The 27,519-nt window shown below is 42.1% G+C and overlaps 1 protein-coding gene across 4 annotated transcripts in view; it reads right to left on the bottom strand.

Moving 5' to 3' along the window:
- Positions 1–4,933: 4,933 nt before the first annotated feature.
- Positions 4,934–27,519, bottom strand: part of PDE4A (phosphodiesterase 4A) — a 318,023-nt gene continuing 295,437 nt past the window's right edge. For all 4 annotated transcript variants that reach the window (XM_034434337.3, XM_034434342.3, XM_034434340.3 and 1 more), the window contains 8 exons: positions 24,013–24,191; positions 21,425–21,523; positions 20,217–20,381; positions 18,839–18,938; positions 18,122–18,276; positions 11,923–12,045; positions 10,709–10,891; positions 4,934–9,207 (listed from right to left, as the gene is read on the bottom strand). In XM_034434337.3, coding sequence (XP_034290228.2) covers positions 8,848–9,207; positions 10,709–10,891; positions 11,923–12,045; positions 18,122–18,276; positions 18,839–18,938; positions 20,217–20,381; positions 21,425–21,523; positions 24,013–24,191 — 1,364 coding nt within the window. In that variant the 3' untranslated portion in view covers positions 4,934–8,847. The remainder of the gene's footprint in view (positions 9,208–10,708; positions 10,892–11,922; positions 12,046–18,121; positions 18,277–18,838; positions 18,939–20,216; positions 20,382–21,424; positions 21,524–24,012; positions 24,192–27,519) is intronic.

The raw sequence follows: 27,519 nt of genomic DNA on the forward strand, positions 1-27,519 counted from the left end.
CTCCATTTTCCCTGGCAGAGGGCTGCAGGAGGCTGTTGCGGCTAAAAACAGAGCTTGTGAGAGCTGCACATGGGGCCTTCCCGAGCTCCATTTTTGCTGGCAGAGGCACTGTGGACCAGATCTTCGCTGTTTCCAGGGTGGCCCTGCAGACCAGATCTAAACATCCTGCTGGCCGGATACGGCCCACGGGCCTTGAGTTTGTTCTATTGCATTAACTCTGTAGCAGATAACAGGAGACACTGCTGTTAAAGGAACTGTTCCATTTTTACAGATGACCAAATAAAAATCATTCTGAGATCTCCAAATCTGCGATGATGCTGAGAAACCACTATAACCCTGAGAATGGTGCTATGGGTATTGATGTCTTTCCCTCCCAGTGCAATTTAGGTTGTCTCAAGATGAAGGTACCTTCTTATGTTGATGCCTCTATTCCCAGATTCTTTCCGTCAACTTTCTTATCTGAAGCAATTGCTGAAAACCATAAGTCTTTGGCTACACCAAGCTTACCTTTGGCATCTTGAGTTCAAGCGAGATGGAATTGCCATTTGTACTTTGAGGTGTTGTGACTGCTCTAGTGTTGTCTCTGGATGGAGTACCACAGAAGGAGCAGATCTGTAGTATTTATGTATCAAACTTCTTAATCGCTCATCTCCCTCATAAAGGGGCTCATAGGGGCATCATCCCAGATTTGGAGATCTCAGTCTTATTTGGTCATCTATAAAAATGGAGCAACTCCTTTAACAGCAATAACTCCTTCCACCTGCTCCAGAGTTAATGCAATAAAACCCTATTGATAGATTGGCAGGTGGAGGTATGGCCAGGAGGCCTTTCCCTAAGTTTTGCCACACTAGTCCTACTAGGAGCAGGAGGACCTCACATCTGTAACTAATGCTCTCATCATTACATGCCTTTTGTCCTGCACTGCACTCTACATGACCATTCTGAAGATCACTCAAAAGCTTCACTTAGTGTTCATCATGCGAGGGCCCAGATATTATCTGGCATTTGTTGCAATGAACATATTATGCTGATATTGCAGATCTACACTAGCTTCCTATCGGCTTTTGAGTGTAATTCAAAATGCTATTAAAACATTGCTCACTTGGCAGTAAGGTATTTGCAGGACTGCTTCCTTCAGCCAGAATCAATCCATGCATCCCAGAGAAACTGCTGGTGGCCCCTCAATTCTGTGATGTACATTGACAGAACATATGTATTTCTTTTCTAAGTAAATAGCTAATAATTGCAAAATAACCTTTGACTACAGTAGATTCTTTCTTGTTTTTCCCAATGCTTGATTTAGTAGAATGAGTAAGAATAAAGCAGGTTGAATCTAGGAAGAATGGAGTAGATGGACTTCTGGGCTAAGTGAAGGCAGGCCTTCTCACCATACACAACAACAGTATTTCTGTCTAATCACAAGCAAGGTTGTATGTGTACTTCTACAGGAATACTTGTGTTCTTAATGACAGGCTAGACTCACTTGAGTACTAAAAGCAATTGTAGCCACTAGTTTCCAGTGAGCATCCATTAGGCTATATGGTGATTTTCAGTCTGATTTGTAGACTGCCAGTGCTCCATGGAGACCCATCAGCCTTCTTGTCAAACTTGCTCTCTCACTTAGTATCACCCGACACACACACACACTTGCGTTTACTGCCAGTAACCTCCTAGGATGTTGTATGGCTTTTTCAGTGCGACAGTGCAGGATTTCCATTTTCACCAAGGATTCATTCTGGAGATTGCAAACTGGTGACACTTAATTGGAAACTTTGCTTGGTGCTTTCTGGAGATCATACTATCAACAGGGAAATGTAGGACTTGGCAACGTCTCCCCCACTCACAGCCTAACTGCTTTTTACAAAATAGGCCAGCCATTCATTTATACAATATCCAGTTTAAACAAGCAGAGTTTACATTTTTTTTTACTGTCAACTGTCTTATGGGAAGTTAATGGTTCAAGAAAGTGGATCATTGGGTGAAAACTGGTTCACTGAAGTATAGAAGTAATAATAACAATAGCACTTAGACTTATATATCGCTTCACAATGCTTTACAGCCCTCTCTAAGCAGTTTACAGAGTCAGCATATTGTCCCCAGCCATCTGGCTCCTCATTTTACTGATCCCAGAAGGATGGAAGGTTGAGTCAACCTTGAGCTGGTGAGACTCGAACTGCCGAATTGCAGGCAGCCAGCAGTCAGCAGAAGTAGCTTGCAGTACTGCATTCTAACCACTGCGCCACCAAGGCTCTTACGCATAATGCAGCATGAGTACTAGAAATTGGAGAAACTGACAGTAATGAAAAGGTCTTGAGTGAAGGTACTTCGTATGAATCAGCATGTGCTATCCTAAATGGATTATGATCTTGCATTTGAAACCCCTAAAGAAAAATGGCAATAGGACATATGGTAAAGAATATCAAGGAATGTACTGCAAGTGAGTACAGGCTTTAATTTTTTCCCCCTATCCAAATCAAGGACTTTGCATTTGTCCCAGCTGAAATTCATTTTACTGCTTTCTGCCTGTTCTACCTTTTCAAGATCTTCCTAAAACTTCATATTTCCCATTAAGATGTTTGCAGTTCCTCTTAACTTTTGGCCATCTCAGATCTGGTGATCATATATTTAACCCCTTATCCAAATAATTTATAAATGTGTTGAGCAAATCGGGGCCTGGTAGCCTAAGCCAACCTATATTTGTCACCTTCCCTGCTAATGTTATGGGAGGTGAATGTTTTGCTGAAATCAAGGGACATATATCCTTGTTGTCAACAGAATATGTCACTTATCAGAAAAAGGTATAGGTTGGTTTAACATTTGCTTTTGATAAACCCAGGTTATCTTTTGCCAATCAATGCATTTTATTTTAAATGCTCATAAACCATTTAATTTAGTTTTAAGTTTAATTTGCTTAGCGTTAAGTAAAACTTTCAATATGTTAACTTAAATCCTTTCTCCACTAGCTCTTTTCTTTGATGATAAGTATATTATTTGTCTTTGGTCATCCTCTGGAACTACACCAGTTCTCCATGATTCACCGGTTCTCCATGATTTCTCAGGGATAATAGAGTGAGTCTCAAGATGACATCTGCAAACTCAGAGTCTGGGATATATTTGTTTTGATTTTGACTTCATGATAGCCAGATTTACTTTAAGGTTCCCATTGTTTTCCTTAAATCCTTTGGGGAAAGGACTGAAGCAAAGTTGAGAGCAGTTTTGTCCTCTCCCCATCAGTTCTTATTATCCTATCTTTTCTTATCAGTGGACCCAGCACCTTTTTATTAGTGTCTCATCCACACAGCTGCTCTTGCAATTCTTTCCTCCTATCCCCAAACCAGGAGAGACTCACTGACATGTTTTGCTGCCCTGTGAAAGCATATCCTTACACTGCATCCAGAAGAGGATAGGATCACCAATCACTGAGATGCAAATGTCACCAACCTCAGGAAAAGCAACCAGCAATCATTGTACTGACCCTGCAAGACAGTACTTGCACGGCCCAAATACTCTATCCATTATTCCCCACCCCCCAAGAATGCTTGACCTGTTGACCTAACAGCCAGTAGCTGATAGCAGAAGGTTCATTTCTCTTGCAATGTAATAGTCACCCAAATTTGTCCTACCAGGAGGCAGTTGCTGCATAGATCTCCCAAAAATGCTTTTTCGGGAGGCAACTGGACTTTTGTTTTTCTTTGAAAAAGCCTGAAAAAACACCTTTGGGACAATCATGACCTGGATGACTTGAGAATCTCCATAGGCATTGCTGCATAAATGTTTTTGGCTCTGTTTGGCCAGGTTTTGCTGTGGGGAGAGTGCTCAGATATATCCATGTAATGTTTTCCCTACTTAGTATGTACTAATACTGTATTATTAACCATAGAATTTGATCTACTGACCATTTCAAGGCAGCAAAACGTTTAAGAGGATTTCTAAAAAAAAATCTGTTGGCTCTTAGGGCTCATCTGGATTTGTGCAGTTGAGACTATCTTTGCACCAGGGTAAGGAGACTGTATGCATGGATCCTTTGCCAAAAAGCCTGTTATGTTGCTTTGGCTAAATTCCTTTTGTGCTGCAGCCTTTTTAACTTTAATCTCCTTAGTTATTACAGCCATCCTTCTTTTCCTACACATGTCCTATTTCACTTTTAATTGAAGTGAAAACTCCCTGTGCATCCACAATTTCCCAAAATTGCTCCTCCCACCCCTTTTTCTCTCTCATTGTACAGCATGCAAATATATATCAGGACTCGGGATCAGATCTGAGAGTCAATCCCCTTGCCTTCTTCAGGCTTCTGGAAAATGAAACAAGAACACTGAGGAATTTGGGAACACTTAAAGTCTCCCATAAAATTGTCCTCCCCAAAGGTTCTACAATTCAACCCAGGAAGACATAATCCAGATGTGCCTATAGCACACTCCCCAGTAATAACTTTATTGTTTCGCCTTATTTTATTCTTACCTACAGGGTCTCGGATCCTCATCCAGAGTCTCAATATATGAAGGCATATCCTTCACATGTAGGGCCATTTTTCCTCTCCTTTTATCTAGCCTAATCCTTTGCAGTAAATTATTTCATTAGTTTTACATTCCATTCATGAGTTTAGTCCCTACTTGCCTTCTAGCATTAAGGCTCAAAAGTCTTTGAAGAATCCACTGGAGGATGATAGCATTCCTTTAGCTTAAATACTATTTCTCTTTGTCCTATTAATGATTTGGGCAGCTGAAAATTACTGCCATAGCTTGCTCAATCTAGTGTTCTCCCTATGCATCCAACTCCCTATGTCATCCATGGGGTTATCAAAATGATGGGAACTGTAGTCAAACACCTCGAGAAGTTGCCAGTTTAGCAGAGGCTGCAGCTGCACCTTTCTTCCTTTCCCAACTCTCCCCTCCCTTCCCCTCCCCAATTCACCCAGCCTTGCAGAGAAGCCAGGTCATCTTTGGAGGCACAGAGAAACCCTTCCTCCTGATTTATTTGTGAGCTTGGCTGTTGAACGGTTTGGTAACATCTGAGAGAGAACATTGCAACAGCTGATTAACGACACTGCAAGGAAAAATGACAAGTCTACAATGTCCAGTGTGTCTATATTACACCATAAATACACAGACAGGAGAAAGGAGTGGTGGTGGTGGTGGAGGAGGAGGAGGAGGAGGAGGAGGAGGGTGCAATGGGGTCTGTGCCCTAGAGCCCTTGAGAGAATGCAGCTGGAGAGTCTCCCAGAGCTCTCATTCTTCTCCCTGGATGCTCTCAAGCACAGCATGACCCCTGGCAGGAGTGGAGGGTGGGAGAGGAAGGGCCAGCAGGGGAAAGGGGATCTTGTTTGCAAGATTCTTTTTACTTTTTAGAATAATTTACAATCTGCTTATTCACAATTATGTACAGTCCAAACCTGACCCAACAAACTTGTGGAACAGAACTGCATACAAAAATAAAAGCTATACAGAAAATTAGAAAGAGATTCTCTTTCTTATTTATCCCTTACAATTGAGGCTTCAAGAAAGAAAAGTAAAAATACAAAGAAAATAGCTACAGTACTGTGTTCAGAAATGGCCATGTTTTCTCCCTTGGGTTGGAAAGGAGATGCCCTACACTGGCCGCCTTGCAAAGACTGGCAATGCAGGAATGGCAGCTCTTAGCCGGCAGGCCACCAAGGGACAGCAACCTCGCCAAGGCTCTCTGTGCAGCTGGCCTTCTCCAAGGGTTTGATGTGTGGCTAACCAAAGCTGTCATGGTCTCAGGCCAGCCCTTGGGAATGCTCTGGTCTACCCAAGCAGCAGCCCCAGCACATATCCCACAACTTCCTCTTCCGAGCTTGGGCTGACCTAGGCCTGAAACATTACTTTGCTAAGCTTGCATGCTAAGAGAGCTGGCTAAGGAGCAGCCAATGCAAAGTGGGTGGCGTCCATGTGTGGAATGAGACCTTTGCAAAAGGGGAGGTTTGGCTTTGGTTCAACAGCTCAGTTGTAGCAATGGGGCAGGAAAAGGGCTTAGTTGTTATTGCTTCACCCTCACCTCTTGCAAGGTGTGGGGGGGGATTATGGGAGTCGTGCACTGATGCTGGGTAGCCATATAAGAGAGACAAAAGGGGGGGCAGTATATCTTCTCCCCCAGGAGTCTGGAAGAGAAGCTGAACTAGGCTACAACACTCAATGGCTCTGCCATCAAGAAACTCAACAAATTCAAAACTACAGCTGTCTTCCTACTAGTAAACAGCAGGAGGCATGCTGCTTAGCAAGGAGTGGGGAATATGCCCACACATCAACCAGCCCAAGACTAGCCCACAGAGGCAGAGAAACAATGCCAAGAGGATCGTGGTCCTGCAACTTTGAAGACTGGATCCTGCAATGTTCCTTGTCCACTGAAAGACTAGTGGCCTAGTAGCGAATATCCTTTTTGATGTGATGTAAGCATTTTGGGAATGAGAAAATGCTCTCCCTTCAATGCCAAGATGCAAGGATGCTGCATTTAGCAAATCAAACTGTTTTGCTAGTTAAGGCAAAGAAATTAGCAGCCAAACAGATTTCTCCTGGGAAATGATAAGAGCAGGTTCATGGAAGGGCCTAGTTTTATTTTTTGCCATGCTAGTGCAGGCTCTGTTTTTCTGGGAAGAACCACCACTACAGACACCTCCAGGATGGAGGAAAGAGGGATCTGACATGGTAATGTGTGGAACAAGACTTGGATTACTTTCACAACCTCTACAGCAGAGGTCTTCAAACTTGGCAGCCTTAAGACTTGTGGACTTCAACTCCCAGAATTCTCCAGCCAGCTATGCTATGCTGGCTGGAGAATTCTAGGAGTTGAAGTCCACAAGTCTTAAGGCTGCCATGTTTGGGGACCCCTGCTCTACAGGAAAAGGAAACCTGTCAGATTCCCTTTGGCTAACCATTGTTGGCAAAATTGTCTCCAGATCTGATTTCAAGGCAGGTGACTTTTTCATTTGATTATTGTGACCACCTAGAATGGGGTCTCAAATCTGATGCAAGCAATTTGATCCCTACTTTATAGCTAAGTGATGTGGCTTTCTGAGCCAATAAAAGAGATGGGCTCTTTTATTATTATGTAGCTGAGGGTGTCGGAGACAGATCCCCATCTCTGGAACCAAAGACATTAAAAGGCTTTTTCTTCTGAAATTCATAACAGATTAAAAACAAACCCATCTCTCATCTTCCAGTTTCAACTCCACAAATCAACGTTTGTGTTCCAGCCTTGTTGATATACCACATCACATAAAAAGAAAGTTCATTAGGAAAGGCTGCTAATTTTCTATTCTTCTGTGGGAAAATGGGAAGATCCTTTCAATACACCTGCTTTTTGTAGCTGAGAAATCTGTGAGCACTGCATTTCAGAGATTCATCAAGCAGCATCCAGACACAGATAAAAAAGATAAAATTGCAAATCACTGATAAAACAAACGCCACTCAGCGTACACCACCCCTCTCTCCAGTCCTCATATCTGCTGATTCCGTCCCCAACCTGGAGGAGGGAATACTCACACCTGAGATCCCCAGCTGAGAGCTGTCTAAGCAAGTTGGCCAGCATAAATATTTGATCCTGGCCGTATTGCTTTTTTATTTTTGTGCAAAATGAGGAGCGGAGGAAGACTCGGCTATTTGGAAACTTGGATAGAATGTTTTTGATTCTTGTTCCCTTTTTAGTTTCATTTTCTGTAAAATAGTATCTTCTCCCATTTGCTCTGGGAGAAATCTATGGCATTGTAGGCAAAGAATTAAAAATCCACACTTGCAAACTATACATTAAATAGAAAACAAAGAACTGCTCCAAGAAGGGAGAAAAAAACATGAACAGCAACAAAATCCTCAAAGGCAATCTTTCTTATCAATCCGTAATAAAAATCAAATCTATGTAAATTCACAAAAATAAATAACCACTAGCTTAAAAAATAACTTACAAAAATAAAAACAATACTTTTCCTCTCAACCTTCTCCAATATTTGAACGTCCACCTGGGAGAGCAGTGCTCCCAAGGGCACTGAGAAAAATATCTGGGCCTCCAGGGGGCGCTGGACTTTAACCTCCAGCTATTCTAAAGGAACACTGGAGAAGAGGAGTTAAGATTCTGACACCCTCTGAAGAGCTTCAGAGGTTTCCCTCCAATGAAATAAAGGCACAAATACATGAGCTAAATGGGGAGGACATATCTGGAACAAAGGAATTACAGCAGGGTTTCTCAACCTCAGCATCTTTGTGTGGATTTTAATTCCCAGAATCCCCCCAGCCAGGATAGCTGGGTAGGGAATTTTAGGAGTTGAAATCCAAACATCTTAAAAGTTGCCATGGTTGAAAAACACTACAGGAACCTCTCTCTCTGTGTATCTACGTCAAATGGTTACCAGTTTTTGTTGTCAAGCTCCTTGCACTTGCATCTATTTTTACTACAAATAGGCAAAATCACTATTTTAAAAATAATTCTATTGGCTTTGCCTCTCTGCTGCTACATACATGCCTCACATCATCAGTGCCCTCTTCCCTTTCCTGGTTGCAGAAGTCTAAAAAAGTTAGCAAAATGAAGTAATTAAAAACAACCAGTCAGAAATCATGAAGGGAAGGGAGAGAAAAAAAAAAGAAATGAAAAATTATTTCTGGAGTGCTTGGGCCAGTCACTACAGCAGCAGGCTACTACCCTCTGCTGGGGCCAACCTGGTTCTACAGTTGTTGTGTGTATTCCCCATCCCCCCTTTTTTTCTTAGTTTTCATTTTATAAAAAATACAATAAAAATAAAAAATGAGTTTTTTTCCATTTTTTTATCCCCACCCCTCCCTCATGAAAACTTCCGTGTGTGTGTCTCTAGGTGAGCTTGCTTTCTTCAGTTGTCCCTTCCCACAGTCATGATGTGCCAACTGTTGTACTGTCCGTTCGTCTGTCCTCCCCGTTCTGGGACTCATGTTGTTCTTCTGTGGCTGTGTAGTAGCTGTTGTCCTCATCTCCAGGACTGCTGTGGTCCTTCTCGGATGGTTCTGAGTCCTCCCCTTCCTCCTCCAGGGTCAATTCAAACTGGAATTTCTCTAGACAGGCCTCCTCATCCTTCTCGGCATCGTCTGGAGGTGGGGAGGGACTCTGGGGGATCATGCTGTGATACCAGTCCCTGTTGTCCTCAAGAGTGTCCAAAATGTCTTGTGCATCAGGGTGGACAAGGTCGGCCCATGTCTCCCACAATGGGTGCACAATATAGTCAATGAATCCTACCTGAAGGAGGAGGAGGAGAAAAGGTTAGATTGACCGGCCCATTCCCACCCAACTATTGAAGAACACCCAGCAAAGGATCACTTGCAAAAGGAGAGAGAGAGAGAGAAGAAGAAGGAGAAGGAGAAGGAGAAGGAGAAAAAATAGAGGAGAGAGTCACTAAATAATGCCAGCAATGGAAGAAAAAAGTGGATGTGTCCATCCTTCCATTACTGGAGCTTTCATCTGAGTTTCTCAAGTATGATTCAAGAATTTGCCAAATAGAATTTTAGAACGGGTGGATGCAGAAACCTGTTTTTTCCCCCTAAGACTTCCTCCCTACCCAAGAGGTAAATTTGTGTCATGACTGCAAGTATAAAGTGGAATTCATTGTCTGCTCTGACACTTCCAAATTTAGCATTCTTGGGGATCCAAAGCAAGCATCTCAAATGGAGTATTTCCATTGGTTTGGTACTTATCATTCAAAAAGGGTGGATTCCACATCTTCTATTTTATGATCTGAATATTTCCAATTGCCAACCTGTCTTGATAACTTGGGGGAGTGGGAGAAATCTTAAGTTGAGTAAGGCTTTAGAGCAAATTCTGCACATTATGTACACAAATATATCTTTAAATGGTAAAATTAGCATTAATACTATATATTGAATAACCATGTTGTACATACAAAGAAAATGCTTTTGCTCTTCAGAACTACATAAGAATTATTTTAAAATTTCAAAAGCAACAGGATATAGAAGAAGCAGTCCTACAAGAGAAAAGGCGATCTTGGAATTTGGGGCAAATTCTCCCACCCACCCCCAAAGAAACATGATCACATGCATTTTAAAATGCTGCAATCCCCATTCATACCAGAATGGACTTCTGAATAGTGGAGAGTTCTTAAAATATTTTAAAACAGTGTAGAACATTTTTAAATGTAATGTTGGATTTACTCCTCACTTTTGCCCAGTTAAACTTCAAAATGCATAACTTTTAATAGCCGAAATAATAAGGGGGGGATGGGGTGAAAATATGTATTCCAAGTAAACAAGGCCAGATTTAATCCAAGGAACCATGGAGTGGGAGCTCAGCTTGCTGGTTAAGTGAAGAGTTCAGGATGAATCTTCCTGATTAAAAAAGGCTCAGTCCAAAAGACCATTTAAGATGCTGTCAGGTGGAGAGCATCAATATCAGCCACTTCTGGTTCACTGATCAAGCTCTGCTACTTTCTTTAGGTACAATTTTTTTGTAAAGGGGGGTGCACAACGGACCCACATAGCATAATCTTCAATAAATTCTTAGTTGCAAGTGTCTTATATAATGAAATTCCCATGTTCCTCTACTGCAACTTTGGGGTGGAGCTGCCTTGTAATGGAGTTAAGGTTTCTATAGCAACCAATACCCACCTCCAGACAAGGCTATTCCTGCTCTGGATGATGGCAGAAATGAAGAAGTAGGAGGAATAGGAACAGGATCTTTCTTTCTCCTTAACTGAGCTATGATCCCATACAGCTACCACACATACCTGTGACTTCTCCACAGAGGCTGTGTGCTTGTCACACATAGGGCTGATCTCCATGCCTCGCTCCCGTTCTTTGTCACCCTGCCTGAAGAACTCCTCCATGATCCGGTCTGTCCACTGCCGATACAACTCCAAAGGCTTTGTGGGGTTGCTCAAGTCTGCACAGTGAACCATGTTTCGTAGGACCTGAGGAAATTGGCAAAAAAGCAGGGCCAGTCAGAGGCTTCAGTGTGTGACACCTCTGCCTGCACCATAGTTCAGAGTATCAAAGCTTTAAAAACTCAGTGCTGTGGGATATGTGTGGATGACTAAAGAGCCTCAGTAGAACATTTCTCTGGCACAGAACCCAATAGGACAGTGATCCCCAACCTTTGTGGCTTGGCAGGCCAGTGGGAAAGAAGAGAACTGGGCCGCACAAGTGGTGGGCCGCTATGAGTGCATGCACAGCTCAACTTGTGCGAGTGGCGGACCAGCGTGCATGCATATGTGTGCACTGTTTAACTTGCGGAAGTTGACCGCATGACAGCATGCGTGTGTGCATGCATGATGGCCTGCTGCTGGCATAAGTTGGCCCACCGCTCACGTGGCATGGTTCCAAATAGGCTATGGTTCAGTAGTGGGCTGTGGCCCAGGAGTTGGAGACCCCTACAATAGGAGAATGGCAAATGAAAAATCCAGGAAAGGAATGGCATGCGCAAACCACCTCAAAAAATTAACTATAGAGTTATCATAATTCATTTCCTGTTTCATCTCAACAGCTAGGAAAAATGCTGTAATATATGGTGTGAATGTAGTTAGCCAGGAGATTATAGTGCAACCTCTGGTAAATTTTTGTGATGCTCAGGCATGTTGTCTGTTGGAACAGAAGCATTTTGAACAAAAGAACATGGTTAAAAATATTAACCTTGACAATATAAAATGTTAAGTGATAGACTGGGATCTCAACCCAAACTACATTTCTTTTGAAGAAACTGCTAAGAGACTGCTTAGGCCAACTTTTTAGAATAGAATAGAATAACAGAGTTGGAAGGGACCTTGGAGATCTTCTAGTCCACCTCAGGCAGGAAACCCCATACCATTTCAGATAAACTCAATGCCACTTTTGCATCATCCTTACTTAGATTGTCTGGGAAAAGTTTAGCTTCCAGCTGTCTACTTTGTCCATAGCTGATATTTTTTTACTTTCTCTTAATTCAAGGTGTGTGGACCTCACTCACCTGTATTCTGTCAGTGTAATTGTCCAGCAAAAGCACCCCTGAGCTGGTCACTTTTTTGGTCTCCACCATTGTCTTCAGATCAGCCAAGAGACTCATGTGTTTGGACATGTCAGTGGCCAAGACCTGTAAAATAATCACTGAAATAAACAAAGGTGTAGCTCCTCACTCGTTTCACACCACACATTCATACATGCCCGCCTTCCGACTTGATAAAGACACTTTTATGGATACGATCCTTAGCAAGATTTGGTGAGTCCATAAGCCAGAGGTTGTGGTAGATGAGTTAACTTTGAAATTCTCAATACTTCAAAAACCAATCTAACAAAATCACATGCCATCTCGGGACACAGCCTAGCTCTTGATCTTCAAGGCAAGTTCCTATGTATCATATCTATTTCATGAGAAAACTTCAAGATCCTTAAAAATCACCAGACTCAATATATAATATATTGATTCTTTTAAGTCATTCCACGGTTCCAAGAAAAAGTCCTAGAGGACATAGTTCAGAACCCCCTTTCCAATATTTTGAAAAAAAGAAAAACTGTTCCTATTAGAAACTAGGAAAAGGTGCTAACCAGACAATTTGGAGATTTTGATATTAAAGTCACTAGAAATTGCTATGAACAGTTGATTGTCAGGATAAAATAAAAGTAAGCAAGGGGAAAAATCTTCATGGCTTCACCTGGCTATTCTTGATTAAATGAATTTCTGTACTTAAAAAACAAAGGAAATTTTCTACCTCTCCTTCCTCCCATCTCTTCAAAATGTAGTCCAGAAAGAAATTAGTTTTTTAAAAAATCATATATGTCTTAAAATGATTGATTTAATTTAAAAAAATGATGCACAATGAAGAATACTGAAAGTTTCACTAATAAACTAGAGTACGTTGAACTTTGCAAGACCATAAGAAAATGTATCCAAGAAGAAACAAGTCAGTTTAACGTGAAGCTTGTGAAAAAGACAATTGAAGAAAACAAAGGGATTAATAGAGAAAAATGCAAGCTTATAAATACAAGAAAGAAGATTTTTGCATTAAAACATGAAGATAGCTCTGTGTGTAGGACAAGACAGGAAATGTTAGAAATAATTGGAAAATTCTATTCAGAGCTATACAAAGATTAAGATCGCTCAAAAATAATAACACCCACAAAAGGGGAAATGTCAGATATCCTAGTGGAGGAAGTATCAAGTGCCATAAAATCAATAAAAAATGGTGAAACTTCAGGAAATGACCATGTTGTGGTTAAAATGCTGAAAGACGGTGGTCACGGTTTACACACGATACTAGCAAAACTATACTTGAGATGCCTCAGAGAAGAAAAAATATCCAATATATGGAAAAATGCTGAAGTGATTCTTTTACACAAGAAAGGGACCCAAGATGATTTAAAGAACAATCATCCAATAAGCCTTATTTCAGTCATCTACAAGGTATTCACCAAGATAATAACAAAAAGAATATTGAGAACATTAAATGATGCACACCCAAATAAGCAGACAAGGTTCAGAAATGGCTACAGCTCAATGGATCACATCTAGGTTGTTCAGCAAGTCATTGAAAGGCACAACGAGTTCACCATGCCTCTGTGCATAACTTTCATTGACTACGAAAAGGCTTTTGACTCAGTACTCCAGCAAGCAATAATTAAGGCATTGCTCAACCATGGTGTAGACACTGCTTACATAAAGTTACTTCAATCTGCTCAAAAAAATAAAGGGAACACTTAAATAACACAATGTAACTTCAAGTCAATCACACTTCTGTGAAATCAAACTGTCCACTTATGTAGCAACACTAATTGACAATCAATTTCACATGCTGTTGTGCAAATGGAATAGACAACAGGTGGAAAACATAGGCAGTTAGCAAGACATCTCCAATAAAGGAATGGTTCTGCAGGTGGTGACCACAGACCACTTCTCAGTTCCTATGCTTTCTGGCTGATGGTTTGGTCAATTTTGAATGCTGGAGGTGCTGTCACTCTAGTGGTAGCATGAGATGGAGTCTACAACCCACACAGGTGGTTCAGGTAGTGCAGCTCAGCCAGGATGGCACATCAATGCGAGCTGTGGCAAGAAGGTTTGCTGTGTTTGTCAGCATAGTGTCCAGAGCATGGAGGCACTACCAGGAGACAGGCCAGTACATCAGGAGACGTGGAGGAGGCCATAGGAGGGCAACAACCCAGCATCAGGACCGCTACCTCTGCCTTTGTGCAAGGAGGGACAGGAGGAGCACAGCCAGAGCCCGCAAAATGGCCTCCAGCAGGCCACAAATGTGAATGTGGCAGCTCAAACGGTCAGAAACAGACTCCATGAGGGTGGTATGAGGGCCCGACGTCCACAGGTGGGGGTTGTGCTTACATCCCAACACTGTGCAGGACGTTTGGCATTTGCCAGAGAACACCAAGATTGGCAACTTCGCCACTGGCGCCCTGTGCTCTTCACAGAGGAGAGCAGGTTCACACTGAGCACATGTGACAGACGTGACAGCATCTGGAGACGCCATGGAGAATGTTCTGCTGCCTGCAACATCCTCCAGCATGACCGGTTTGGCAGTGGGTCAGTAATGGTGTGGGGTGGCATTTCTTTGGGGGGCCGCACAGCCCTCCATGTGCTTGCCAGAGGTAGCCTGACTGCCCTTAGGTACCGAGATGAGATCCTCAGACCCCTTGTGAGACCATATGCTGGTGCGGTTGGCCCTGGGTTCTTCCTAATGCACACAAATGCTAGACCTCATGTGGCTGGAGTGTGTCAGCAGTTCCTGCAAGATGAAAGCATTGATGCTATGGACTGGCCCGCCCGTTCCCCAGACCTGAATCCAATTGAGCACATCTGGGACATCATGTCTCGCTCCATCCACCAACGCCACGTTGCACCACAGACTGTCCAGGAGTTGGGGGATGCTTTAGTCCAGGTGTGGGAGGAGATCCTTCAGAAGACCATCCGCCACCTCATCAGGAACATGCCCAGGCATTGTAGGGAGGTCATACAGGCACGTGGAGGCCACACACACTACTGAGCCTCATTTTGACTTGTTTTAAGGACATTACATCAAAATTGGATCAGCCTGTAGTGTTTTTTTCCACTTTAATTTTGAGTGTAACTCCAAATCCAGACCTCCATGGGTTGATAAATTTGATTTCCATTGATAATTGTTGTGTGATTTTGTTGTCAGCACGTTCAAGTATGTAATGAACGAAGTATTTACTATAAATATTTCATTCATTCAGATCTAGGATGTCTTATTTTTGTGTTCCCTTTATTTTTTTGAGCAGTGTATGAAAAAACAATGGCGAGAATTTACCTTAATGATCTTAAAGTGGAAATCAACATAGAACGAAGTGTATGACAAGCAATACAATATCACCTATCCTTTTCTCTCTGCCTGCCTTGAAGAAGGATTTTGCAAACTAAACTGGGCAAAAGATGGAATAAAAATCAATGGCGCCTATTTAAATCATTTAAGATGAGGATGATGTTCACTTCTCACAAGACTCAGAAGAGCTACAAATACAAGAGCTGCACAAAGCAGGAGAACCATTAAAAATAAACCTGAAAAAAAAGCCAGGTTATGTTTACTAAACTCACTAAAGAAAGAAATTTTTTTTTATATCTGGAGAAGAATTAGATGTAGTAGATCACTACATATATCTTGGCCAACGGATCTCAATAGGTGATACAATAATGGAAATTGAACCATTGTATTAAATGTGGTTGGCAGGCATTCAGCAAGCTAAGCATAATTTTCAAGAACAACCTCCCCCTATGCCTGAAAAGCATGTGCTACCGGCTCTAACATATAGCAATAGCATTTATATTCAGCTTCACGGTGCTTTTACAGCCCTGTCTAAGCAGTTTACAGAGTCAGCATATTGCCCCCAACAATTTGGCTTCTCATTTTACCGACTTTGGAAGGATGGAAGGCTGAGTCAACTTTGAGCTTGATGAGATTAGAACTGCCAAATTGCAAGCAGCCGGCAGTCAGCAGAAGTAGCCTACAGTACTGCATTCTAACCACTGCAACACCACTGCCAATATATGCTGGTGAAACATGGACACTAATCTCACAATCGATAGAAAAGCTAAGAGTGGCGCAAAGATACATGCTCGGCATTACAAGACAAGACAGAAAGACCTGCACATGGCATATTGGCAAAAGAAAGCTCAGGACTGCATATCCTGCAGTGGATAGACAATGGCTAAAATGATGATGATGATATTTTTTAATCTTTTACTTCAGGTTTAAGAAATGTGTGACAGTGTTCATTGGTTGCTGGATTAAACCCACAGTTGCATCCAATAAATATAACTATAGTTATATTAGAGTATTCAGTGACTTATCTAGTAATACTTAATTACTCAGTATTCTTTCAGCACTCTGCTTATGTTCTGCTCCTGCCCAATTGAAATCTTCAGTTCTAATAACACTGGAATGGCCCTTTTCATTTCTAGAATTCTGCACAGTAGCAACATCTCAACAAGTTTGCACTTTATTGTCAGAATTTTTCTTAAAACAGACGAGGAACCTCTGAAAAGACCAACAGATTAAATTCTTCCAGCATTAAGGGCTCATATACGCACAGGGGCCAATTAGCTGTTCTCTCTTGGAATTTAATGCAAAACATGTTTTTTTAAAATTAAGGTTTTCTCCCTAAAGGAGAAAAAGCAATTTATTCTAATCTGCTTGGCTTGCCTCTGACATTCTACAGGGCCAATTCTACCTACCTAATTCTAGATTGTTGGCCCATTGCTGACCTTGCAAAGGTAATTGTACCTCTTAATTGGTAAACTCTTCTGCTGCTTTCCTTAAATATCACAACCCAACCCCCATGGATTAGTTGATCCTTTTTGCCTGAGATGTAGGGCTGCTACCTCTCCTGTGGCTTTCACACCAACTCACTGAGTTGGCCTTCAGAAAGGAAAAGTTGGAGTGGTTGTGAAACGGGAATGAAGGAGAGATGGGTAGCTGCCCACTTCCATTTAGGGCATCTGAGATTGGTTCTGGTATTATGGAGTAATTATTATGTATTAAAATGAAGTCTCTTTCAGATATCTATCCTGCTAAGAAGGTAGCCATATATCAGTAAAAAGGAGGACCAGCAGCTTCTGGTCAAGGAGCTCCCCATATGGAAGCTGGTAAGAAAACAGCTAGTTTAACTTAGTTCCCAACTTTTCCAAGATAGCCTCCTTTCCTCCGACTGAGATTTGGCTGTATATACTTTCTTAGGTTAATCTTTCCTGTGTGAATTTTTGAACCTCTGATGCAGCAGCAACACATGCAGAGAGAAGCACAGAAATGGCAGGGAACATACCATATTTTTCACACTATAAGATGCACTGGACCATAAGACGCACATTAGCTTTAGAGGAGAAAAACAAGAAAAAAAATCTGCTTCTGCCTCCCAGCATCCATTCGGTATTCATCTGGCTAGCGTCCTTGCAGCAAACAGCGAACAGCCTGGTCAGTTTCAGCACATTATTGCAGCCCCAGCACCAAGCTCATCAGGGCTCCGCTCCGTTGCGCCCACCACTGGTCAACTGAGCTGAGCTGCCACTGGGGAACACTGGAACCTTCGCTGCCAAGTAGCTGATTGGCATTTGGATCAGCCTCCTGGAATACAGCCAATCAGCTGTTTAGACAGCAGGGATTGCCTCCGCCAATCGCCGTCCATCCCCGCCGCCAATCCCTGCCATTGCCAATCACCAGCAACGATTGGCGGCAGCAGCAATCCCTGCCACCTAGAACAGCTGATCGGTGGTATTCTGGGAGGCCCATCCAACCACCAATCAGCTGCTCAGCAGCAAAGGCTCCAGCATTTCCCGCTGGCAGCGAACGATGGCAGCAGTGACAGCCGGTGGCAGCAAATGTCACCGCCGCACCAACCCCCCTCCCCATTGCAATATTTGTTCTATAAGACGCACAGATATTTCCACCCTCTCTTGGAGGGGGGGGGGAAGTGCATCTTATAGTGTGAAAAATACGGTAACTATTTTCCTCCAAGAGAAAACCATCCGTTTCCCATGTTACATATGGTCTGCCAGAAATACATTTCTTCCAAATAAGGTATCATGCAGACTCTTCAAAGAAGGATTAGGTTTCTCCCAGTAAAGGAGGATGGGACTTCTAATTGGAAATGCTGCAGGAGATAAGAGGGAAGTTTTTCCACAGGAACCAGTCCCACCTCCATCCCAAACTCACCATGTCAATGACCATCTTGCGCAAGGTCTGTCGCTGTCGCTTGCTCAGGTTCTGGAAGATGTCACAGTTCTCTTCCTGCAGCAGCTTGAAACCCACAGCTAGGTGATGGTTCTCCAGAACAGACTCATCGTTGTACATCAATGCTAGCTCTGAATCTGCAAGGAAGGGACATAGACGATGAGAGGGTTATGGAGAATAGGAGGGTTTTATTTGCTCATGGAAGTATGGCCAAAGGTGCTCCAAGCAGCAGACAGAACACATCAAATAATCTCTCTGTCTGTCTAATTAAAAAAGTATCTGAGAGCCTGTTTGGTATAGTGGTTAAGGCATTAGGCTAAAAACCATGGGACCATGAGTTCTAGTCCCACCTTAAGCACAAAGTCAGCTGGGTGATTTTGAGCCAGTCACTTTTAGCTCTAGGTGGGAGGAAATGACAAACCACTTCTAAACTACATTACCAAGAAAACTGCAGGGAAGTCTTTGAAAATGGATATGATTGAATGGAAGGAAAAATAAATAAAAAGCAAGCGAAAAATATAACAGTATAACAGTATATAATTGACAATATTCAATTTTGTGGAGGAAAGGAAGACATTTTTCAATTCCCTTTCTATCTAGCTTAACTTGTATGCAAGCCACATATATCCTGGCCTACATGCACCCACCACTCCTTGGCACTCCCCCCTTGTGCTTATGTTCCATGTGGCCTTCACTCACTGGTGTTGATCAGAAATTGGTTGGAGACACCAGGATGGTCCACATCATGAATGGCAGCAGCGAAGATTGCAGCCAAGATCTCCAGGTCAGTGAAGACAGCCTGTAAAGGAGAAAGGGAATGAATGCCTGGTGCCTCTGCCCTGTTTCATGGAAGAACTCCTGCCAGCAAATAAAAAGGAATTAACGGGGGTTAGAATTTGGATCCCCAAAATATGTGCGTTGTCGCCCTAGATGGTGATCCACTATCGCTCAAAGCAATAGTAGGCACTTTTAAAAGTTCAGCAAGATTCAATGTTTGACAGGCATAATAAAATTTTATAATGGAAGCATAATACCCAGTATTATGGGTATTATAAAGTATAAACTGCTTAGAGAGGACTGTAAAGCACTGAAGTGGTATATACCGTATTTTCGGAGTATAAGACACACTTCCCACCCCCCCAAAGTGGGTGGAAATGTTGTGCATCTTATATAGCAAATGTTACCGAAGCCCCGCCCACCCACCGGCCCCCACCCTTCAGCCTCTGCCTCCTAGCAATTTGCCTCCTTGCAGCAAATAGCAAACAACGTGGTCAGCTTCAGCACAGCCTGATTTAGCACGAGCAGCTGATTGGCAGTTGGATCTGCCTCCCAGAATACCTCCTATCAGCTGTTCCAGGGTGCGGGGATCTCCGCCGCCCATTGGTGCCGTCGCCACCCATCGCTGCTGCCACCTATTGCTGCCTCCGCGCACCCCATTTTCGGTCTCCGCACATCTCGTTTACGGCCTCCGCGCGTCCCATTTACAGCCCATTCCAAGCGGTAGGGATAGGCGGCCGAAATCTGTGCCGCCTGGAATGGACCAAAAATGGGATGCACAGAGGCCAAAAATGGGGCATGCGGAGGTGGCGATAGGTGACAGCAGCAATGGGTGGTGCCAGCACCAATGGGCAGCACTGATCCCCACAACCTGGAACAGCTGATAGAAGGTATTCTGGGAGGCAGATCCAACTGCCAATCAGCTGCTCGTGCTAAATCAGGCTGTGCTGAAGCTGACCATGCTGTTTGCTGCAAGGAGGCAAATTACTGGGAGACAGAGGCAGAGGCAGATTTTTTTTTCTTGTTTTCCTCCCCAAAAGCTAGGTGCCTCTTATACTTTGGAGCGTCTTATAGTCCGAATAATACAGTAAGTCTGAGTGCTATTGCTATAATACAAGTCATAACAATCAGGCAATTGTAAATTAATCTGCCTCCCACTGCTGTTCCAAATGAAACAGGGAAAAGAACAGAAATTCCCCATCTTTTGGGACTGGAAACCAGGCCCTCAGAGAGGCTGAAGCAACAGCGGTGTTGGATCCCCACATTTCCTACTCATAAACTGCAACAGATCAGGACTTACATCCAAGGCTGGTGTAGATAGGAGGACGTGCGTAGATTGAGTGACATCAGCAGCATGAAGACTGTTGTGGTAGGCCACGTCAGCATGGTAGTGGTCTTCTAGTGTCATGATATAAGTGACTAATGTGTCCACAGGGATCTTAAAAGTTTTCAGCAAGTCTCTTTCCTATGGGGAAAGAATGAAAAGGAAATCAGTGGTTGAAATAGTAAAGTGACAGTTCAGAGTTTCTCCTATGGAAACTGGTTCCTGAAAAATGAGCACCAGAATCTTTGCCCTCTCCAATTACGGCTGACTCTAGTTCCTAAGCAATAATTATACCAGGAAGCAATGAACAAGAGCTACCTCTACCACCACCATGAATCTAGATCCACCCTTTCCCTGCTTTGAAACCACATGGGATACAGCAGACTTGCTTCCCAGGCATCATTATTAGTTTGTGTGTATAAAAGTCGTCCCCCCCCTCCCATTATATAAGGTGTTGTACATGAATAAAAGCAAAAATAGTCCTGCCATCTCTGCTAACTCTAACTCTGATCCTAACCTCCAGCCAGCTAGTGCTTTGGGAGATTAGTGCAAAGCTAGCACCTTTGCAGATTCATGAAAAAAACAAATTATCTTGAGATAAAACTCTCCAAACATGTGGCCGCAGATTTTTCAGTACTTTGGCTATGCTGGCTGGAATAATGGTAGTTTTGGTCTCATCGGGTTGTCAGATTGAACAATTAATGATGAATAGATGAATTACTTTTTGAAGGCACTTTCTCTCTACAGAGAGGACAAGCAGTACAGGTTACACTTCTGATTACATTTTTCCTATAGACTATAGGAAAAGAACCTGGAAGGCCCACACCTCAGAATACAGGGTGATAGATCTCAGAAGCTGCAGCTGAACCTCAAATCAAGGCACAAAATGCTTTCTTTCTTTCATTAAAATGCTTAGGATGCTGCCCACATAATAAATTAGTCCTGTTCATATTGTTGCACATGTCACTTTTTGACTCATTTCTGTATCCAACTCAATATTTCGTTGAAATAATTTGGAGAGTGAATTTCTTTTTTAAAAAGGTCACGCTCCAAACTGATAGACTGTATAGCATTCTCATGTTTATTCTCAATAGTACCACTGGACCAAACCAGACAGGGGACTGAGATGTGTGGCCATGTGCATGGCTAGCAGGGGAGAAAATAGTGGCCTCTGCAAACTTTACCTGGAATATTGTATACATGATGCAGCTGAGCGACCGATTGTTGGAATAGTCAGCAACCCGGAAAATGTTAAGGCCCCACTTGTTTAGATATTCCAGTTCCTAGAGGGAGCCACAGGGGAAGAAGTCAGTGAATTTTTGGCACAATGGATGTCAAGATAAAGATCCAGGAGGACAGAGAGAATGGCAGACGAAGAAATCAAACCTACTATATTTTCTTTGCTATGCCACTAGAATCTGAAATGTCATTTCAGATTTGGAACTCAAAGGCCGTTCTTCAAGCGTAAGATCAAGAAAACCCACTGGGAAAGTCCATAGCATTTAAGAATGTCATCTAGTGTGAATACTCCATGCGACCATTACATTCAGCCTAAACGTCTGGACATAAAACCAGGCAATGTTTCTTTTATTTTCATTGATCTCGAATGCTGAGATAAAAGAATCACAAACAGTCCAGTTCCAGCACGATTTTCTAAAATATTCCCTTGGCTCAAAACCAAAACAAGAATCTTTTCTGAAGCAAACAAAAATCAAAAACCTAGATTACATAATACTGTCATCTATCTCAATTTCCCTCAATGGAACACACTTTTCTGATAACCTTTGATTATGTAGTAGTGCATTACCACTTAGGTATTTATTCCTTATAATTGTAGCACATGTCTGTTCTGCACCAGATGGACATGATTCAAACAGTTCCTTTAATTAACAAGTTCTGTCTTGCTTATTCCTGGATTACATTTGAACAATCAATTCTCAGCTTAATAAAACGAGAAATGAATGAACAATTGTTTCATCTCCTTTTTGTGAAAGATGGAAAGCTAAATCTACAGTTTAAAACATTTCAGATATATTCCAGAATACAAATAATGCATACATTAAAATATACTGATCTTTTCTGAACAAGTCAAGACATTAAGCTAAAAATAAAAGTTAGCTTCATATTTTGGTTTGCTTAGAGAATATCAACCAGTTTCTTGGCTTGAAGAACATGAGGATCCAAAACAAACATTTCCTGGTTTAATTACTCATTTGTATAGAAAAAGGAACAAAGTAATTTCATTCAACTTATAATGCTTTTTCTCAATAATACAAGGTTTGGTTATCTGGGTGTGGTCACTGGCTATCAATACTGATGTAGGCTACAAGAAATAAGGTATAATTTGCTAGTACAAACAGAGTAAAATAAGAAAATGAAGACTTATACACTATGGAAATACAGAGAAAAGGTCAAGATTATTCAAAATTGTTTGGTTCAATTCATAAAATGCAATTTCCTTGAATAAAACTGATTGCTATGTGGCAGTCTATCTTTATTTTTGTATTTAATATTGCAAAAATAATTGGTGTGAATCTAAATAGGTATCATCTAACTATATAACTCATTAGATATGAACAATATCTATAGGAATATGAAAATATAATTAAAACATAGAACATAGAATAATAGGGATGGAAGGACCTTGGAGGTCTTCTAGTCTAACTCCCTGCCCATGGCAGGAGATTCTACACCATTCCAAATTAGTTTACCTAAGACTAAAAGCTAGTTAACAGTCTAATAACCCTATTGACTTGCCACGTGACAGTATTGATCAGTTTTTTTAGAGGACATTTAGTGGAAATCGGTGAAGCAGTTATAAAGACTCCAAATTTCTGGAAATAAGTGTTTCTCTTGTTCATGCATAATATTTCTGGATTGCAAGTTTCAAGCCTATACTCTTTTGCTCACCCTGCACTTGGTTTAGAATTCTGATAATATTCGCAGTTTTGGATGTCACTAGCAGTTACAGCGAACTGACTGGGACTGAAAGAACAAAGACAAGAATGGAAGGGATTGTTACTTGTTTATTGAATTATGATTTATTAAGCCAAGAAAGTTATTTCTGAACTGGTCTTTTACAATCATTTCAGGATAACAAGTAAGTATTATGTTGATGGGACCCGATCAAGCCCTGGGATTTATCTGGCACCACCTTACTAAAGTCAACTGTACTTGTCTGGCCCAATTATCTCAGGAAGGTCACCTGGCAGCACATTAACTTTGCTGGCTATGAGCACTTAATTCTGTATTTGTTTTTCTGCATATAAGTGTTTGTATTGTTTATTTTTCTGCAGTCATGGTTCTTTCTTTATTTTTGCTCCTTTGTTGTAAACTAGCTCAGGTAATTTGTTTAGGATAATCCACAAAAAAATAAATAAAAACAAGTATCTTCTTGTGTTGGAGAAATATGCAAAAAGTTTCAATCCAAATGGAATAGGAATACACTAACTCAGTGATAGCTAAATCTTTTTGTCAAATGTGCTAAAATTATGAGGAAGTGACTCTAGTGAACCAGTTCAATATCCTGTTTGGGGGAAATGCTGCCTCAAAGACAAAAGAATCTGAGAGTAAAATACTTTAGTATCTCATCAAAGGCAGAAGTTGCCTCTGGAAATCAACCTAAATAAAATGTACTAAGGCTGGCACTTTTCTCAGAGTCTAGAGACTGTTAAAAGTATGAGCCACAATTTCCAAATCATCTTTTGCAAAGATGGGCACAGACTTCCTTCACTCCCTTCCCTTGTTTTTTTTCATCTTGCTAAATGCTCACCTTACTGAGCAGCTCTTCTTGGTCTGTTTTCACCCCAAAGCGAGGAATGCTGGAATTGGTCAGGCTGGAACTGTGCATGAGTTTCTTGACCCCACTGATCTGGCACATGGGTTGCTGCCGCTTCTTCTTCTCCCGGTCTTTCTGTGTTGGGGATGGGATCTCCACATCGTTCTGCTTGTCTGTGGATGAAAAGAGACTGCATCGGAGAGAGAAATGACAATGGCAAAAAACTGGAAGAGCACTACCTCATCTAAGAAGTAGCCTCTGGACCAAGTGTCAGGATTTGTGACACAAATATTTTATCTCCATCCATCCTTCATCCAAATGACATTGCTTCCAGATGGAATTTCATTACTGTCTCAAAGATGCCAAGAATGAAAGCTCAGAATTTATGGAGCAAAAGGAATTTTAACCTAATTCCTGGTAGCTTAAAGTTCCCATAAGTAAATCAGGATACTGCAGGAATGTTGGGACTTCTTAAATGTTAAAACTTCTTAATGCTTATTGAAGTTTTGGGAGGTGCATTCATTGTGTAATTGTCCTACTTTATTTGTCTTTTTAGATTTTTCCTCCGTCTTTGTTGCCCTCATACATTTCCCCCTCCCCCTTATTTTAAAAGTAGAATAGCCTCAGGATATGATTGTTCTTCAAGGTATATGCAGACTCCTGTTTTCTATAATTCAGATATTTAGTTCTGCCTCATCATGAGCTCAGGCTGTTTCAATTTTGCAGTACCCAAAAAAGGACAAGAAAACCATCCAAATGTTTTTTGTGTGTCTTATAAGTACCTATTGGACAGTACCAATAAACTGGGCAGTTAAACAACTATTTTTATTTATTTTTAACTACTTTCATAAAATGGTTATTATTAGCAATAGCAGTAGCATGAAAGGATGCTGATCTGCATGAGCAGTGATATTGTTCAGTTATGTTTTTTATAAACTGTTCTCAACAACGTCATTCTGAGATTCTTTTCTTATATCAGCATACATTCCATCTTCTAGAAGACTTCTGTTTATACACATATAATTAAAGATGTAATAAAAAAAGTGCTCAGAATCGGAATGATACAGCATCTCCCCCTTTCTAATAAACAAACCAGTCAAACAGGATTTATTCATCATCTTAATTCTGTCCCTGACTGTAGTCTTTCATTTTTCCCAGACAAATGAATAGTTGCTATTATTCCTTTAGAGAAAGAAAGGGAGAAATATAATGCTGGCCATTAGGCCAAAGTAGTGGTGAAAACAATCCTGCTCACTCTCCATCCCCTGTAGATACTTCAGGTTCATAAAGATGGAAGGAAAACTGTTCAGTTTAGGTTTCTAGACTGGAAGAGTCAAAGTACAACATAGAGCAGTCTGGGGGGGAGACTCACCCTCAGGAGTGGAGGGCCTTGTTCCCCCACCTTCTTCTAGGACCGTCTCCAAGGGCAAGAAGTCCCGTGTGGGTGGCACCCACTGGGAGTACGGAGCAGGGGGAGGAGATAGCCTGCCAAGGGGGAGGTGGCGTACACTGGGGGAGCCTAGGGGAGGCAGAAAATGGGGAGGGCGCAGGGTGACAGGGTACTGGGAGGGAGTCGCATCATGACATGGCAGAGCTATGCCCCAATGGTACCTGCGGGAGAAGCAGCGGCACGGGGGCCTCATGGCAGAGTGGAAGGGGCGGGCAACAGGCCCCGGGAGGAAGCAGGGCATAAGCTATGGTACCATTCTAGAGTGCTGGGTTCTGAGTTACTAGGAAGAAGGATTGTGACAACAGAGAATATTCAAGTTAACTGCCATGCAGCCAAACTCTTTCAAATACTGCCCCTAACAGAGTTCCCAATATTCCCATCCTCCCCCCAAATTCACCTGAAAAGGCTTTGGATAACTCTGCAGCCAGCGTTCTACCAAGTTTGGCAAATACAGGGGGAGATCCTTTGCTTACACTAAGATGGTGGTCAGACTCTGGAAGACAACCTATTGAAAGAACTAGCTTTCCTGTGGCAACAAAACAGCTCAAGTACATCTGCAATCTCACCTGTTTCATAAATGATCAAGCAGATTCAAGGGTTTGCCTGGGAGTTTGAGAATCTGGAAGAATAGGCTGCCTCAGTATTGTGGGATGCCATCATCTCAGGGCACCTCTTGCGTTTGAGGCAAGTGAGCATCTGTGCATGTGTATCTTTATGGCTGACGCAAATTTGGAATAAAAAGTTGGGAATAAATTTAGGAGTTCTGACTCCTTTCCTTTCCTCACCTCAACCAACAAGCTCTGCTTCTAGCCCTCAGCCACAAACAACCAGTTACTCTGGCCATTTCCTACCAATCACTCGGTTCTGCTTTGGTGCCACAGCCAAGAATGAAATCCAAGTACTCAGGCAGTTCCCAGGCTGGCCTACCAAACACAACTTCTGCCAACATAGAAACAGTTCCAAAGCCCCAATGCATGGGACCAAGCTAGCTACACTGGTATGGGTCCTCCCCATCTGTTCATTATCTGAAAACTCCTCTCTCCACAGCAATTCCATATTGGGAAGATCTCTCATGGGGCGAGGGGTGTGTATGTGAAGTCAACCAGCTAAGCTCAATAATAGGATTTCACTATCTCTTTTTTACCTCTTTTGCACCACTGTGGCCTGGCACTGCCTCATCACATGACATTGGCAGACCATGCCACAGCTGCTCAGGAGGAGCAGGGAGGGTGAATTCTGGCCCCTGCTCAACCGATACTTGGCCTGCGTTTTCAGCCTATGTTCCAGCTCTCACACAAGGCCTCCATTGAAGTGGTAGTTTGCATCAACATTTGCTTAGGGCTGGGTATTTGCATCCGCTGACGTCAATGGGAGGCCTGCTTTGCAGTGGACAGGAGGCACCCAGGAGTTTGTTTCAGATGACTGAAGTTCTTAGCTATTCTGTCTGATTCAGGAAGTCTGCAGCTCTTAGGGGAGACATACATGGCAAGGCCTCTGATTCTGCAAATACTAAGATAATCATGAATGGTTCAGCACACAAATGCGGTACTTATTTCATTTTTATGTAAACACAATGTTTACACATATTTACGGAGATTGGAGGAGAACAACCTGCTTAGATTTGTGCATACAGTACGATGATCTGTGCATAAGAGGATAAAACTGCCTGACAGGCTAATTCTAAACCTTGTTAGGTTTACTTGCAGAGTAAGTCATGTAAAGATTTGCTCTCAAGTAAATATGTTCAAGAATGAAGCTACAGGCAGCATCCTTATGCTCATTTATATGACAGTAAATCCCATTAATCTGAGTGGAGTTTATTTCAGAGAAAACTCTTCCAGATTGCTTGTATGTGTGAATGGAAAAATCATGGCATGATCCAACTGTGAAATCCAGGAACCTAAATTCCTGGACATAATTATCAAATACAAGTTGGAAACTGAAAATTGTGTTGTAGATTCAGATTATCTGATATTAAGCAGAGACCACAAAAAACCACCATCACTTTCTGATTCTAATATTTACATTATGCCTACACCCTTTCTCCAATT

Source organism: Pantherophis guttatus, chromosome 2, assembly GCF_059756535.1.
Source record: "Pantherophis guttatus breed Tessera chromosome 2, ASM5975653v1, whole genome shotgun sequence".
Lineage (NCBI taxonomy): Eukaryota > Metazoa > Chordata > Lepidosauria > Squamata > Colubridae > Pantherophis > Pantherophis guttatus.